This window comes from Heterocephalus glaber, unplaced genomic scaffold (genome assembly GCF_053883595.1).
Source record: "Heterocephalus glaber isolate CG9 unplaced genomic scaffold, H.glaber_assembly_v1.0 deba00000331, whole genome shotgun sequence".
NCBI classification, from domain to species: Eukaryota; Metazoa; Chordata; class Mammalia; order Rodentia; family Bathyergidae; genus Heterocephalus; species Heterocephalus glaber.
In genome coordinates, this window is record NW_028258142.1 from 67096718 (window position 1) to 67109481 (window position 12764).

Sequence of the window (12764 nt, forward strand, 5' to 3'; positions counted from 1 at the left end):
ACCAAAAAAGTACAAAAGGAGCATGAGTGACAACAGAACACAGAATATCCTTATCGCCACTTTGTGAGCAAATATTTCTCTTAAAGCCATGGTCACAAAAGCAGACTAGAGTGACCAGATGTGTGACAAGGTCCTGTGGGTTAGCTTTGTGGCCGAGCCCTTGCTTTGCCTGCGTGATGCCCAGAATTCAGTCTCTGAACTGCAAGAAACAGAAAGGCTCCTAGACTCTCCCAGAGTCTTCTACAGAGAAAGCTGCTTGCTCTGGGACCCAGGCTCCTTCCTCCGGAAGTGGTTTGCTAGGCTTCTGCGGAAAAGCTGTGTGGACTCTGCTTAGAAGCAGAGATGAGGAGCAAAATTAAAATACTTTTAAACCCGACTTCAGGAATTGGAGGTAGGGCTGGCAAGAGAAAACACGCAACACAGAAAATATAGGTCACATTGGTATCCTCTGTTTTACTGATATCTAGGGCGTCAGGCTCAAGGCAGATCTCAAGATGACCTCGGATTTCGGTTTTTGCTCTGTTCTTCAGTGTGAGGATTCCAGCCCCTGACCACAGCGAAGCTAGTGCTGGTGGCAGGGACTCTGCTGTTTTCTCGGACAGCGAGGCTGGTTGATCGGGTTCCACACATGAAGTCTTTTCTCTCTTCCCCTGCACTAGCCTATCAGTGCCTGGCTGTGCGACAGCCCTGGGTGACACGTGAGGTAGGCAGGTGAGAAGGAGCTCCCCAACTTCTTCCACACCTCGTCCCTGCCAGGAGAGTAAACATTGCTCAGCTACAGCAATTGTAAACTCGTTTATTTTTGGGGTACCGGGGATCGAACTCTGGACCTTTCACTGGCGAGGCAGGGGGTGGAACCACTGAGCTAAATCCCGGCCCCTAAACTCATTTTTTAAACAGCAGTGTGTTCTGTAAAACATGAAATCTTGATACTTAATATAGAGACTGAATAGATAAAAAGAGAACGGGGTTGGGTGCAGCTCAGCCGTGGAGTCCTTCCCCGGCACGCGCAAGGGCTTGGGTGGGTTCCGCGGCCAATGTGGGCGCGCGCGCGCGCGCACAGAGGGAAGGCGGGGCCTCTATGATCAGGGGAATGACAGGGTTCCCCGACGGCTGCTTCGGAATCAGAGTTAGGAATCAGCCCCTCCAGGTCCCTGACTGCCAGTCTGGCGCCATCCTGACTTGCTGAACAGGCAGTGTGCAGACCTCGGACCGGGCAGAGCCTGGGGCGCAGCGACGACGGCGCTCCGGGGCTGTCCTGGGGCGCTGAGTCTGAGTCCTGCTCTCCCAACCCAGGGCGGCCGGGACAGCCCGGGGTGCTCGTTACCAGCGCTGCACAGCACAGGGCAAGGCAGAGCGCAGAAACCCGGCCCCTCAGGAAGCAGGAGTCCGGTGCCGCCGAGGCCGGGCGGCTTCCTCGCTGCTGGGGGGGGGGGGGGCGACACCGCGGTGGCCCTGCCTCCGGCGGGCGGGTCCTGCTCGCCCAGCGCCCGCCGCTCTCTCCCGGCCCACTTGGGGCGCGGCTCTGCGGGCTGCGACGGCTCTGCGCGGTGTCCTCCGGCACCCGCGCCCGGTCCCTGCGGGGCACCGAGGCCTCGCGCGTGAGGGCTCCGGCCACGTGACGGGTGGTGCCCAACCGCAGCCCGGCCACGTGACGTGACGGGGCGGTGCCTAACCTCCGCGCCCCGCCCCTCCCCGCGGCGCCTCCGCGGTGGAAGGGGAGAGGAAGGGCGGTCGCCGGGAGCGCGCGTGGCCTGCCGGGAGCGCGCATCGCGGGCCGACGTGCGGCCATCCGCAGCGGACCCGCGCCTCCGCGGCGATGAGGATCTGGAGCTGCGAGCACGTGTTCGGGTGAGCGGGCCGGGGCCGGGCCGGGCGGTGCGCACGACGCCGGCGGGGTTCCGGCCGCGAGGTGGGCGGCTCGGCCCGGCCCATCTAACCCTCCCCCTCCCTCCCTCAGCTACGCCGTTCGCTTTTCGTCCGGGCGCGGGACTCCCCGCCGGCCGGCCCCCGCGCGTCCCGCTGGCGCGCTCCCGCGGTTCCGGGCGCTCGCTCGTGCGTGGTTGTCTCCCCTGGGTGCTTCCTGGACCGTGTGGGCCCTGAACCTGGGACGCCCCGCCCGCAGGGCTTTTGGGGAGCTCGGATTTTCAGACTCCCCGAGCGCAGTAGAGGAGGCTTTCGTCCTGGGGAAAAACCTGCGTGAAATGGAGCTGTCATCCTTTGGCTCTACAACGTCTAGAATGGCGGTAAAAGCACATCAGCCCGCGCGGAACGCTCGCGCGCCTCAGGGTGTGCAGGAGAGGTCAGCTGAGGAGCACCAGGACCCTCTTAGCGCTGCCACCGCTTGTTTTTAAAGTTTGAGGCCCACCCTTCCTGGCACTCAGCTCTGTCTTGTCAGTCACCGGCTTTACAGTGTTCATCTCAGCCGGGCACAGGCCTATAATCCCTGCATTCTGGGAGGCTGAGGCAGGAGGACCGAACAGGGCAACTTAATTAGGAGACCCTGCCTCTGAATGAATAGGTGAATGAATGGGATGTAGCTTCGATGTGAAGGCCCTGGGCCAGTCCTCAGCATTAGGTGGAAGAAAGTGTACGCAGAGTAAGTTTCGGTGTGTCATAGAGTTCACATTTTTAGATAACTGTGCAGCTGTGGCCACAGCCTTGGTGTAGGACATTTCCCTGGCCCCAGAGACCCTCCTGCTTGACTGCAGTCCCCCGCCCCCAGGCCACATTCATCTGCATGGCCACCCCTGGGCTCTGGGAGGTGGCAGGAGGCAGCTTCCGGCAGGGCAGAGAGGATGGAAGAGGGGCGCGGAGCTGAGTGCCCGCTGTGCCCTGCCCTCCCCACCCCGCCCCCCCCTCCCTGGAGGCAGCTGAGGCGATGAATTTGCTGCCCTCCTTCCTCAGGGCTGGGTGCCAGCGGCCCTGACTCCATCCACTCGAACACGGGGCCGCTGTTGATTCCCTGGCACACACACATCAGCAGCACCACCCTGGGCAGCCCGCTGGGCCCTCCCCTCTCCTGAGCAGCATGCTTCACGATCGTCCATACTGAGGTCGATAGGTCTCAGCACAGGTGTAGGCGGATTAGGGGCACTGGTGTCCCACTGTGTGCAGACGCCACAGCCGGTCCCTGTCATCCATGGGACGTTCAGGGTCCCTTGAACGGCACTCAGCAGCGGCCAACCCTGGTGTGTTTCTGTCCACTCAACCATGGGCCTGGGTGGGCCAGCAGGTCTCAGGCCATTCAGGGTCACTTTCCTCTCTTGGAGAATATGGGGATGGAACAGGTTTTGTCTGTGTGGACTCTGTCAGCACCTGCTGTGTTGCGCATCAGCCTGCGGGGTTTGGATCTTGGTCCCAAAACCTTGCACACTCAGAGGTGGCAGGCGACCAGACCGTGGGCGCTGTGCCTGTCAGTGGGTCAGGGGACTCAGGGCTGGTAGGAGTGGGAGTGGGTGGTCACTGGGGAGCGACCTGGAGGAGTCTCCCTCCGACTCTTCTCTGCTTGCTGGCCTTGTGAGGTGCACAGCTCTCCTCTGCCCAGGCCTTGTCCACCATACTGTTCATGTTTGAGCCCCTGCCGATGGACTGAAACTTCTGCAACTGAACCAAAATAAGCTTCTCCTTTCAGTTGTGGGTGTCAGGTATTGTGGTAACTAAGACACAATTGAATTTTTGTGTGTGTGTGCTGGTGATCAAACCTAGGGACTCGTGCATGCCAGACAAGTGCTGAGCCACTGAGCCATATCTCCAGCCCTTTAAAAAATTTATTTTGAGAAGGGTCTTGCTAAATTGCCCAGACTGTCTTTGAACTTCTGAACCTTCTTCCTCAGCCTCCCAGGTAGCTGGGATTACAGGTGAGTGCCTCTGTGCCCAGCTGCAACTGAAACAAAAATTTTAAATTCTTGTCCATGGACGTAAGTAATAATAAATCTGTGACATTAACATAACATTTAAAAAAGAAATAATAAAAACTATCTCCCAAAGGTAGTAAGAAGAGTGGCACTTTGTAAGGAACAGGATGATGTCTCGATCAACAGACTCAACTCCCCGACCCGCTCCTGTGTTCAGTGCTTTGCAGTGCAGTGCTTTGGTTGCAGCATGTGGTAAATCCCAGCACCAACAGGTGGTGGTCAGCATTCTTGTCTTCTCAGCTCTGACCAGTATCACCTGTCAAGCTCAGCTTATGGCATTCTTGGGCTTCTATAGGCATCTGAAGGCTTCTAAACCACGTGGTTGGGCAGTCATAATAATGACCCCACTCCTGGTACCAATATCTGTAATTGGTGACAGATGGAATAATTTATTCTGAGGGCCTGGTTAAACATCCACAGGATGACCTGCTGTAGCTGTTTAAAGTCATGTTTTTGCAAATAGCTTCATGATGTAGGTAAATTTTATCTGTTACAGAAAGTGGGCAATGAGCCCATATACTGAATGTAATTTCAGGTACTTTTTGTAGTGCATGCGTGTGCTTGTGTGACATGTGTGTACTGTGCGTGTGTGTCCAGGCCTTGGGTCTAGGCTCGTCTACACATGCTGTTCACCATCGTCTATGGAGAGAAACGGCGTTGTGGGGGGACCTTCCCTCGCAGGGGCTCCCAGGCTTCCAAGGAGAGGGCACTCAGAGGACTAAGGATCGGACACCGGGCACCCTGGGAGGCCTGAGGGGTCCCAAGTGAACACGCTGTGGTGGCCCCTGTGACTCCAGGTGGGTCTCCGCCTTGGGTCTCAGGCGCACTGAGCACAGGCTGTACCCGGCTTGGGCCTGCGGTGGCAGGAGGTGGGCGGGGAGGGCATCGATCCCTCGCCCAGGGCTGCGCTGCATGAGGGGCATCCTGCAGGAAGCCTCGGGCCACGTGGGATGGCCAAGGATGTGGCCGGCAGGGACAGCACATGCAGGTAGGCACAGTGAGCTGATGACTGTGCAGCCCTGTCCGTGGCCCGCGTCCTCTGCCGAGCAGTCAGGTGGTGTTGCTGTGCACGTGAGGCCTTGTGCCTGCCTAATTGTTGACAGGCTTGTGTGGGAAGTGGACGTAGAGGCCTTTAAATGTTTTCCCATGTCTGTTTTTCAAAAACTTGAATACGCTTTTATAATCTGAAAATGTGACAGCTTCAAGTCCTGCAGATTTAGAAACAAGAGCCCAGTGCAGGTGCTCCCATCCGCAGTGGGGTCCGTCCCAATACCCGCGGGGCGAATCCTTCGGGGACAGTGACCTCCACTGAGGCGCTGAAGCCTGCGGGGCCATGTGTCACCGTTGCCCAGTAGGGAGTCTTGGGCCGACTGCTCTGTGGTGCTCCCGGCAGGACAGGTGGCTGGGGCGGAGGCCCGCTCTGACAAGGTGGGCGTGCTGTTCTGTCCCCAAGATGAGCAGGGACCATGAGCCCTGCGGAGAATCGGTCCAGCCTGGTTCACCGCTGCAGCCCGGCTGTACGGGGTCCCTGTCCCTGTCCCGCGGAGCAGCACAGGGCTCTTCCTCTGGGGACAGGAGGGCCCAGAGCAGGGGAGGGCGGAGTGGCGGCCCCGGGCTCCACACTTCCGGGCCGGCTGCGCTGATTTGCTTTCCTACAGCCACCCGTGGGACACGGTGATCAAGGCTGCCATGAGGAAGTACCCGAACCCCATGAACCCCAGCGTGGTGGGTGTGGATGTCCTGGAGCGCGCTGTGGATGGCCGAGGGCGGCTGCACAGCCTGCGCCTGCTGAGCACCGAGTGGGGGCTGCCGGGCCTGGTCACCGCGGTGAGGCGCTGTCCCCCCCATCCCTTCCCCGCGGCCGTCTGACCCCCACTCTGCAGTGCCAGCTCCTGCCCCTCCAGCTGCCCCAGCCTCTGTCCCATCCCCTGGTGACAGGACCCTCAGGGCCAGAGGCACTGTGTGTGGGGCTGGTTCCTGTCCCTGAGTGGGGGTGGCCTCCTGGGGCGGGCCGGGGGCTCCCCCTGACCTCCTGGTGACGCCCCTCGGAGGACACGCATCCCTGGTGATGTCTTCCCTCAGTCACTGCTGCGAAGGCCAGTGTCCGGGTCAGTCACATTCGGAGGTGCTGGGGTGGAGTCCACACCGGCATGTGGGGGACACAGGTCCCCCGTAATGGCCTCTTCCTCAAGCTGCTGGTGAGGGACAGTGTCCTGTGCCCAGTGCCCGACTCCTGGCCCCATCCCTGCAGCCTAACGCAGCCCGAGCTCGCCACTGTCTGCTGCCCTGGCCCCGCCCTGACCCCATTTTGTGTTTGGCCCGAGCTTTGACTGTGTCACCCACCGAACTCTGAATTCACTTCCCGGGTCTGACACCTCCTGGGACAGAAGCAACCCAGAGACAGGCTCTGTCCCCAGAGGCACCGTCTTTGGATAAGTGGATGGGAAACGGGACTTCGAGCATGTCATTGTGCCAGTTTTGTTTGTTTTTTAGATTTTGGGAACCAGTAGGACCCTGACCTACATCAAAGAGCACTCTGTGGTAGACCCAGCCGAGAAGAAAATGGAGCTTTTCTCCACCAATGTAAGCAGTGGCCAGGACGAAACGGGCCCAGGGGCCTGGGGGCCGAGCTGTCTCCCGCCCGCCCTTGCTGTGCACGATTGTGCGTTCTTAGGAGGAAGACTGGGCCTATTTCCCAGTATTTTGTCTTTATTCCAGTGTAGTACATGTGTAGGGAGACGTAGGAATCCAGCCAGAACTGCATCTTGTGGCTGTTGGCTGGCCTGGTGTGTGCTGCACAGACGCTGGGCCCTGCTGGGTCCCCAAGGTGTCACTCGGGCCCACCGCCTAACTCGGTTGCTGTGCCCTGCCGAGCGCTGATTTGGGGTGCAGACGCCAGGCAGGGCTTTGAGGCGCGGAACCTGAAGCCCTGTTTCTTTCTCTCAAGGTCACATTGCGGAACCTGGTGTCGGTAAATGAGAGGCTGGTGTACGCCCCGCACCCAGAGCACCCCGGGAAGTGAGTCCCCGGCCTGGGGTGCAGGACGGCCTGGTGGGGGGCCTTCGCGGCAGCCCTAACTCCTGTCCTCCCACAGGACGGTGCTCACGCAGGAGGCTGTCATCTCCGTGGAGGGCACAGGCCTGGGCCGCTACCTGGAGAGCCTGATGGCCAGCACCATATCGTCCAACGCCAGGAAGGTGTGCACCCAGGCCCGTGCCAGAGCTCAGCCCCTGCACCCGCCCAGGGCCGGGCCCCTCAGTGACAGCAACTGACAGGCAGGGCACCTGCGCGCCTCCCGCTGGCAGCATCCAGACCAGCTGGGTGGGGTGGAGGAGGGAGAAGGCGGGAGGGGCTGGCCAGTGAACCCTGGCTTGGGACGCTCTGCCTTCAGGCTCCTCCCCGGCCGCCCTCCCTCGCCCAGCCCCTCCACGACTCCACTTCATCTTGGGCACTGCTGCCCGCCCACCGCCCGGTGACACCTGGGCCGTCCTGTCCTCCCCACGCAGCTGCTGTCCGCCGACCGCTCACGGGCAGCAGAGCCAGCCCCGTCTTGGGAGCAGACTCCTGGGGTGGGGGCTGTGACCTTGAGACTGGGCCCCTCCTCCCTGCTTCCCTGTGCTCAGCTCTGCCCCAGGCCGAGCTCAGGCTTTGCCGGGAGGAAGAAGCACGAGGCTGACTCTGGGGAAGAAACCGGGGTGGAGCCCCGGAGCCCCGGCTGCCCTTACTCTAGCTTCACGGGGGTGCGGCGGCCCTGGTGCCTGCCAGTGTCCCCGGCCCTGGTGCAGTGTCGCCGCTGCTGTGTACCTGGTGAGGACGGGAGTGTAGCAGCAGCTGGTAGCAGCCCCGGCAGGGATCTGGGGCCGGGGTCACACTGCGGGCCGGTCTTGGTCAGGGGCCTGGGGTCAGGCCCTCACTGCCCATCCCGTCGCTGCAGGGTTGGGCAGCCATCGAGTGGATCATCAAGCACTCGGAGAGTTCCGCGGGCTAGGGTCGCGCCCGTGCCTGTGGTCACCGTGGTCCCGGACAGCGTGCGCCTGGTACAGACCCAGCGTGGCTGGCGGGTGTGCGTGGTGTCTTGGCTGGGGCACTGCCCGCTCCGCCCCTCGCCCCCCGGCTGGCCTGGCTGCTGGACATCCCCGGGGTGTGCCTAGCTTGGGGGGGAGGGAGGGACTCCACGCGTGGGGCGGGGCCGGGTGGAGGCTGACCGGAAGGGCAGTTGGGGTGAAATGTGCAGACTTTCACGCAGCCCTGGGGCGGGGCTGAGGCCTCGGTGCCGCCACTGAGCTGTGCCCCAGCCCGCGGGGTCCTCCGCCAAGGTCCTTGGGGTCTTTTCCTGCGCTGGGCCGTGCTCGGCCACTGGCGTCGCCCTGTGCCCCCAGCTTCCGCAGCCGTGCTGGGCTGAGGGTGAGGTGGTGCAGGGGCCGCCCTCGCCTAGCCGGTGCAGCTGCCTCTGCTCGGGTGCCGCCCACACATGCCTGAGGCCCCTGGCCCGCTGAGCTGCGCTCCCCACCCTCCGTCCATCTGTGCTCCTGTCCCCGTGGGCTCTGGGCAACTGTAGGAAGCTGCTCGTGTTGCCGGGGGCCGTGCGCACAGCAGGAGCTCTCAGGGCTGGGGCTGGTGTGTGTGCCGTGCCTGTGTCGCGCTGCCGCCTGTGAGCCCAGGCTCCCGGGCTTCTGTGCTCATGAGCCAGCGCTAACCTGCCCCGTCTTCGTCTCTAACCAGCTCCTCACCAACGGAGGCAGAGGAGGAAGGAGGCGAGCAGCAAGAAGGCAGGCACAGAAAGGGGTCGGTGAGGACGCCCCTGCGCTGCCTGTGTGGGAGAGGAGCCTGCGGCTCTGCCTGCACTGCCCAGGAACGAGGGAGGCGCTTCGCATCCCGCCCTGAGCTGCCCTGAGCTCTGTGCCTGTGCCGGAGGGGCTGCGGGTGCCTTCGCCTGCGCCCCCAGGCCTCCTGCCGCCCTGTGGTCCTGCTGAGGACTCGACCTCAGGACTCCGCTGTCCCAAGGCCCGGGGCTGCTCCTGTCCCATCACCATTTCCCTGGCACTCAGGCATGGCTGAGACGGGGCCCGAGTGAGAGGACCCTGTCGTGCTCCATCAGGGTCGACTGAGCAGGGTGGGCCCGGAGCCCCAGGCCCTTGCCGGGCGGCACAAGGTGGCCCGGGTGCTCTGGGGAAGGGGCCTCTGTCAGTCACTGGCCACTCAAACCCTGACAGCCAAGGCAGGGTGAGAATGAGCACTGCCTGCTGTGCTTTCTGTTGCAAATTGACATTCTGTCTTGAGGTGGTCACTGAGGAAGCAGAAATATATATATGTATGTATGTCTATAGCATTTTTCAGTGCTGGAGACTAAACCCAGGGCCTTTGTATTGAGCCATGTCCTCAGCCCTTGTTAATTTTTTTTGAGATAGGGTCTCATTAAGTCACTAAGTTTTGGAGACTGGGCTTGAATGTGGGATCCTCCTGCCTCAGCCTCCCAGAGTGCTTCAATTACAGGCTTGTGCTACCATGCCTGGTAATGTTTGGCTGTAATGTTGGTTGGAAGTGGATCTAGCATTTATTTTTACAACCATGTCTATTTTAAAGTCATAAGCACAGAAGTAAATGTGTGAGAAAATACTAGGGAAGAAGGCTAACCTCGATTTCTGATTTGAAAAAGGAGTCAGAAGTCAGGTTTAATCATCCATTGCTGTTCTGTGATCTTTAAACACTGCTCTTCCATCACCATTCACAAGGTCCCGGGACAAAGCATCCTGAAGGGCAGCCCAGGCCCTGAGATGCTCCGGGGCAAGTGAAAACTGAGGCGCAGCACCGGCTGGGAGTGCTGTTCTAACGGGGCTGCAGCCAGGAGCAGGCCCGAGTGCAGCCTCAGGGCCGGGGCTGTTCCTGGCTGGTCCAGGCCTGGGAACGGCCCTTGGCTGTGCTGGACGGGTCTTCTGCTGGGCTCCCCAGGCCAGAGCTGTGGCGAAGCTGAGCCCCTGCCGCCCTCAGAGTGTCAGGCTGCAGGCTCAGGAGCCCAGCTTGGAGCGACCGGCCAGCAGTTGTGATGCAGCCGCGGCTAAGACCACACAGGTGTGCCAGGGCCGACTTTCGCCTTCCCAGAGCGTTTGATCTGCCAGGGCACGGGCCACACACGGTAGGTCGGGTTCAGGATAGGGACTTTAACTGCACGCGTAACAAGTAACACACAGTACCTACTGGTGTTAGAGTGGGAACGAACTTGCAGAGGGATGTTCTTTCTTAATGCCTAAGCTTCACCAGCCTAGTTTCCTGGGAGAAATGAGCTGGAAAAGACGAATCCTTATAACATGGTGTCCCCTGCCCCGGCTGCATTTGAGGCGTGGGTGCCCCCTAGGGTCCCAGGGACAAGGAGACCCCCGCAGGCTGTAGTCCCCTCTGTGACAGCTGTGCCTGCTCAGCCTGTCCAGCCGGGGGTGGGGGGTGTGGGGAGGTGTTCAAGGCCGCCTCCCAGCCACCTCCAAGCCCTTGTCTGGTCTCAGCGCTGTGTACATAGTTGTACTGTCATTTAGGAAATAATAAAAGTCTGTGTGTGCTCAGCACAGACGTAATTATTTTTGGCCCACATATTTTTGATCTGGAGTTGCCTGAATCTGAGGGTGTGGAACCACGAACCCCGGTGGGGTGGTGTGTGCACACTCGAGAACACCTGGAGTCTCCCGCCCTGGCGCTGCTCTCTGCTCCTGGCCCGGGTCTGGCGGGTGTGCACGCCAGGCAATGTCAACCTCGTGCAGAGCCCATGACGGCTGGTGACGCTGGAAACCCAGCTGTCCTCTGAGGCTGCCCGGCTCTCGGCCGTCCTGCTTTGGGCAGTGCCTGGCTCCCTTCCTGTCAGGAAAGCCATGGCTCTGAGCGCCGGACGGAAATTGTTCATGCGCATCTTGTTGGAGCCAGGGGCCTTGCAGCGTCTAAAGAACACGTGACAGTTTGCCTCCAAGACACTGCCTCACCTTGGACGGCACAGGCTTGGAGGGGGCCTTGCTGCTGGAGTCTCCACAGAGCCCCCTCAGCTCCGCTTCTGGCCAAGCCGGGCCCAGTCCCCAGGACCTCAGTGAGGTGCAAATGAAACCCCTCAGCGCAGGGGCAAGTGAGGGGCCTGGCGCGTCACAGAAAGCACTGCCAACGCCATTGCAAGGGGCCCTGTGCAGCCCTTGATCACAGAGCAAAGCACACCTTTCCAGTGAACGGCTTTCCTTCCCCCCGCTTCTGGTCAGTGCTGCTGTTTCCCAAATGCAGCCTGCATCCCTGAGACCTGTCCCCACACCCGGTCTCCACAGCTGCTGCCAGAGCCCTTGAGACCCGATACCCTGCCAGTGGCTCAGCTCGGTTCTGACCCTCTCGCTGCCTGCTCCACGGGTGTGGGGCTCTGGTGGTGGCCACTGCCCTGACCTCGCCCAACCAAGTGCAGGGCCGGCCTGTGTGGTCTGGCGCGGGGGGTGCTGGGTGACTTGTGGACGGGTCCCAAGGGGCAAGGACTTTGCTGCCACCTGGCAGGGGCACTTGGCCCAAGAGGCCTGCAGGGCCCACGGCTGGGTGTGAGGCCACCACAGCCCCTCAATGTCTCCCCCAGGGGACACTCCCCAACTCCTGAAGCCTGGAGGCTCCACTGATGAATGCTCGTGGCGTGAGCACCTGTGCCCACCCCGTCCACGCTGTCATGCTGCTGGGGACAGCGCTGCCTGGACGCCTCCACCGGAGCTGATGCAGGGTCCTGGGCCTCTGGAATCCCGGGCCACCGTCCCCACCCACAGAGCTCTGCTCCCAGACGTCCCTGTCCCCACTCCGTCCCGGAGAGTGGTGTCTGGGTGACCCTGCCCACTGCTCCACACACATCTGACCCACTGGCCACGAGGTCTCTGAGCCTGGTGTGGCTGCCCTTCGGTGAGGACGGCCTTGCTGTGGGAAAGATGAGCGAGTGGCCGAGGGTGCTGGCAAGGTTGGAGCTGCCGTGAGTGCTGGGCCAGGATGCAGCTTCCTGGCTTGCTGGGCCCCAGAGGAAGTGAATACAGGAAGCTCTCAGGAAAAACAAACGAGCCCAGGGCCCAGGGCTAGGCACAGTGCTGGACACACGTTCTACCCCTGAACTATGCCCCAGCCCTATTTTTAAAAGTAGCCAGGCACAACTGCACCCCTGCAGTCCCACCTATTCAGGAGGCTGAGGCAGGGGAATCACTTGAGCCCAGGAATTTGAAACCAGCCTGAGCAGCATAGTGAGATCTCTGTCTCAAAGAAAAAGAAATACTTTGTAAATTGTATATTAATAAACATAATCAGCACAGAGTATTCAATATCATAAAGTGTAATTTCATGATTTCCTTTGGCTTCTTGGCCAAATTATTTTAACATGACAAATTTTTTTTTTCTGGTACCAGGGATATTGAACTCAGGACCTTGTGTTTGCAAGGCAGACAGCGGAACCACTGAGCTAAATCCCAGCCCTAACATGACAAATTTCAAATAGTTTTATATTTATTTCAGCTAAAGTGGCTTAACATTTTACACACAATTTTTGTGGCTGCTGGTGAGTCAGCAGTGCTGGAGAGGCAGGTAGTAGAGGCTGCACAAGGATGAACCTGGTCCTAAGAAGCAGGCCCTTTGCGCCCAGCAGCAGCTTCCGGGTGTCCCAGGGCCACACGTGTGTCCTCAGCAGTGTGGCGCTGGCCCTGGGGCTGGAGGAGGCCTTGGGGCTGTGGCGGGTTTCTGGAGCCCGAGGTGCGATCTCCCTCCTTTCATTGCTCCTGCAAGGCTGCAGTCTGTGCCGCGTGGTCGGCTGTGGGGAATTGCGTGTCCACCTGCTAGGGAGCGGGCAGCACACAGCCAGCGTCCCCAGGA

General features: G+C 60.6%; 1 protein-coding gene and 1 long non-coding RNA gene across 6 annotated transcripts in view; one reads left to right on the forward strand and one right to left on the reverse strand.

The window, feature by feature from the left end:
• Positions 1–427: 427 nt before the first annotated feature.
• LOC147830183 (uncharacterized) lies at positions 428–1604 on the reverse strand. The gene is made up of 2 exons (XR_015444941.1): positions 1207–1604; positions 428–749 (listed from the first exon to the last, which is right to left on the reverse strand). It is a non-coding gene; the product is annotated as an uncharacterized LOC147830183 (long non-coding RNA).
• A 78-nt stretch (positions 1605–1682) lies between these two features.
• Prelid3a (PRELI domain containing 3A) overlaps positions 1683–12764 on the forward strand; it is a 53946-nt gene continuing 42864 nt past the window's right edge. The window contains exons 1-7 of one of the 5 annotated variants that reach the window (XM_004853265.4): positions 1683–1851; positions 5576–5744; positions 6411–6500; positions 6865–6935; positions 7012–7114; positions 7852–7954; positions 8640–10487. In XM_004853265.4, coding sequence (XP_004853322.1) covers positions 1820–1851; positions 5576–5744; positions 6411–6500; positions 6865–6935; positions 7012–7114; positions 7852–7905 — 519 coding nt within the window. In that variant the 5' untranslated portion in view covers positions 1683–1819 and the 3' untranslated portion in view covers positions 7906–7954; positions 8640–10487. The other 4 variants (XR_015444933.1, XM_087195097.1, XM_087195094.1 and 1 more) reach the window with 4 other exon arrangements.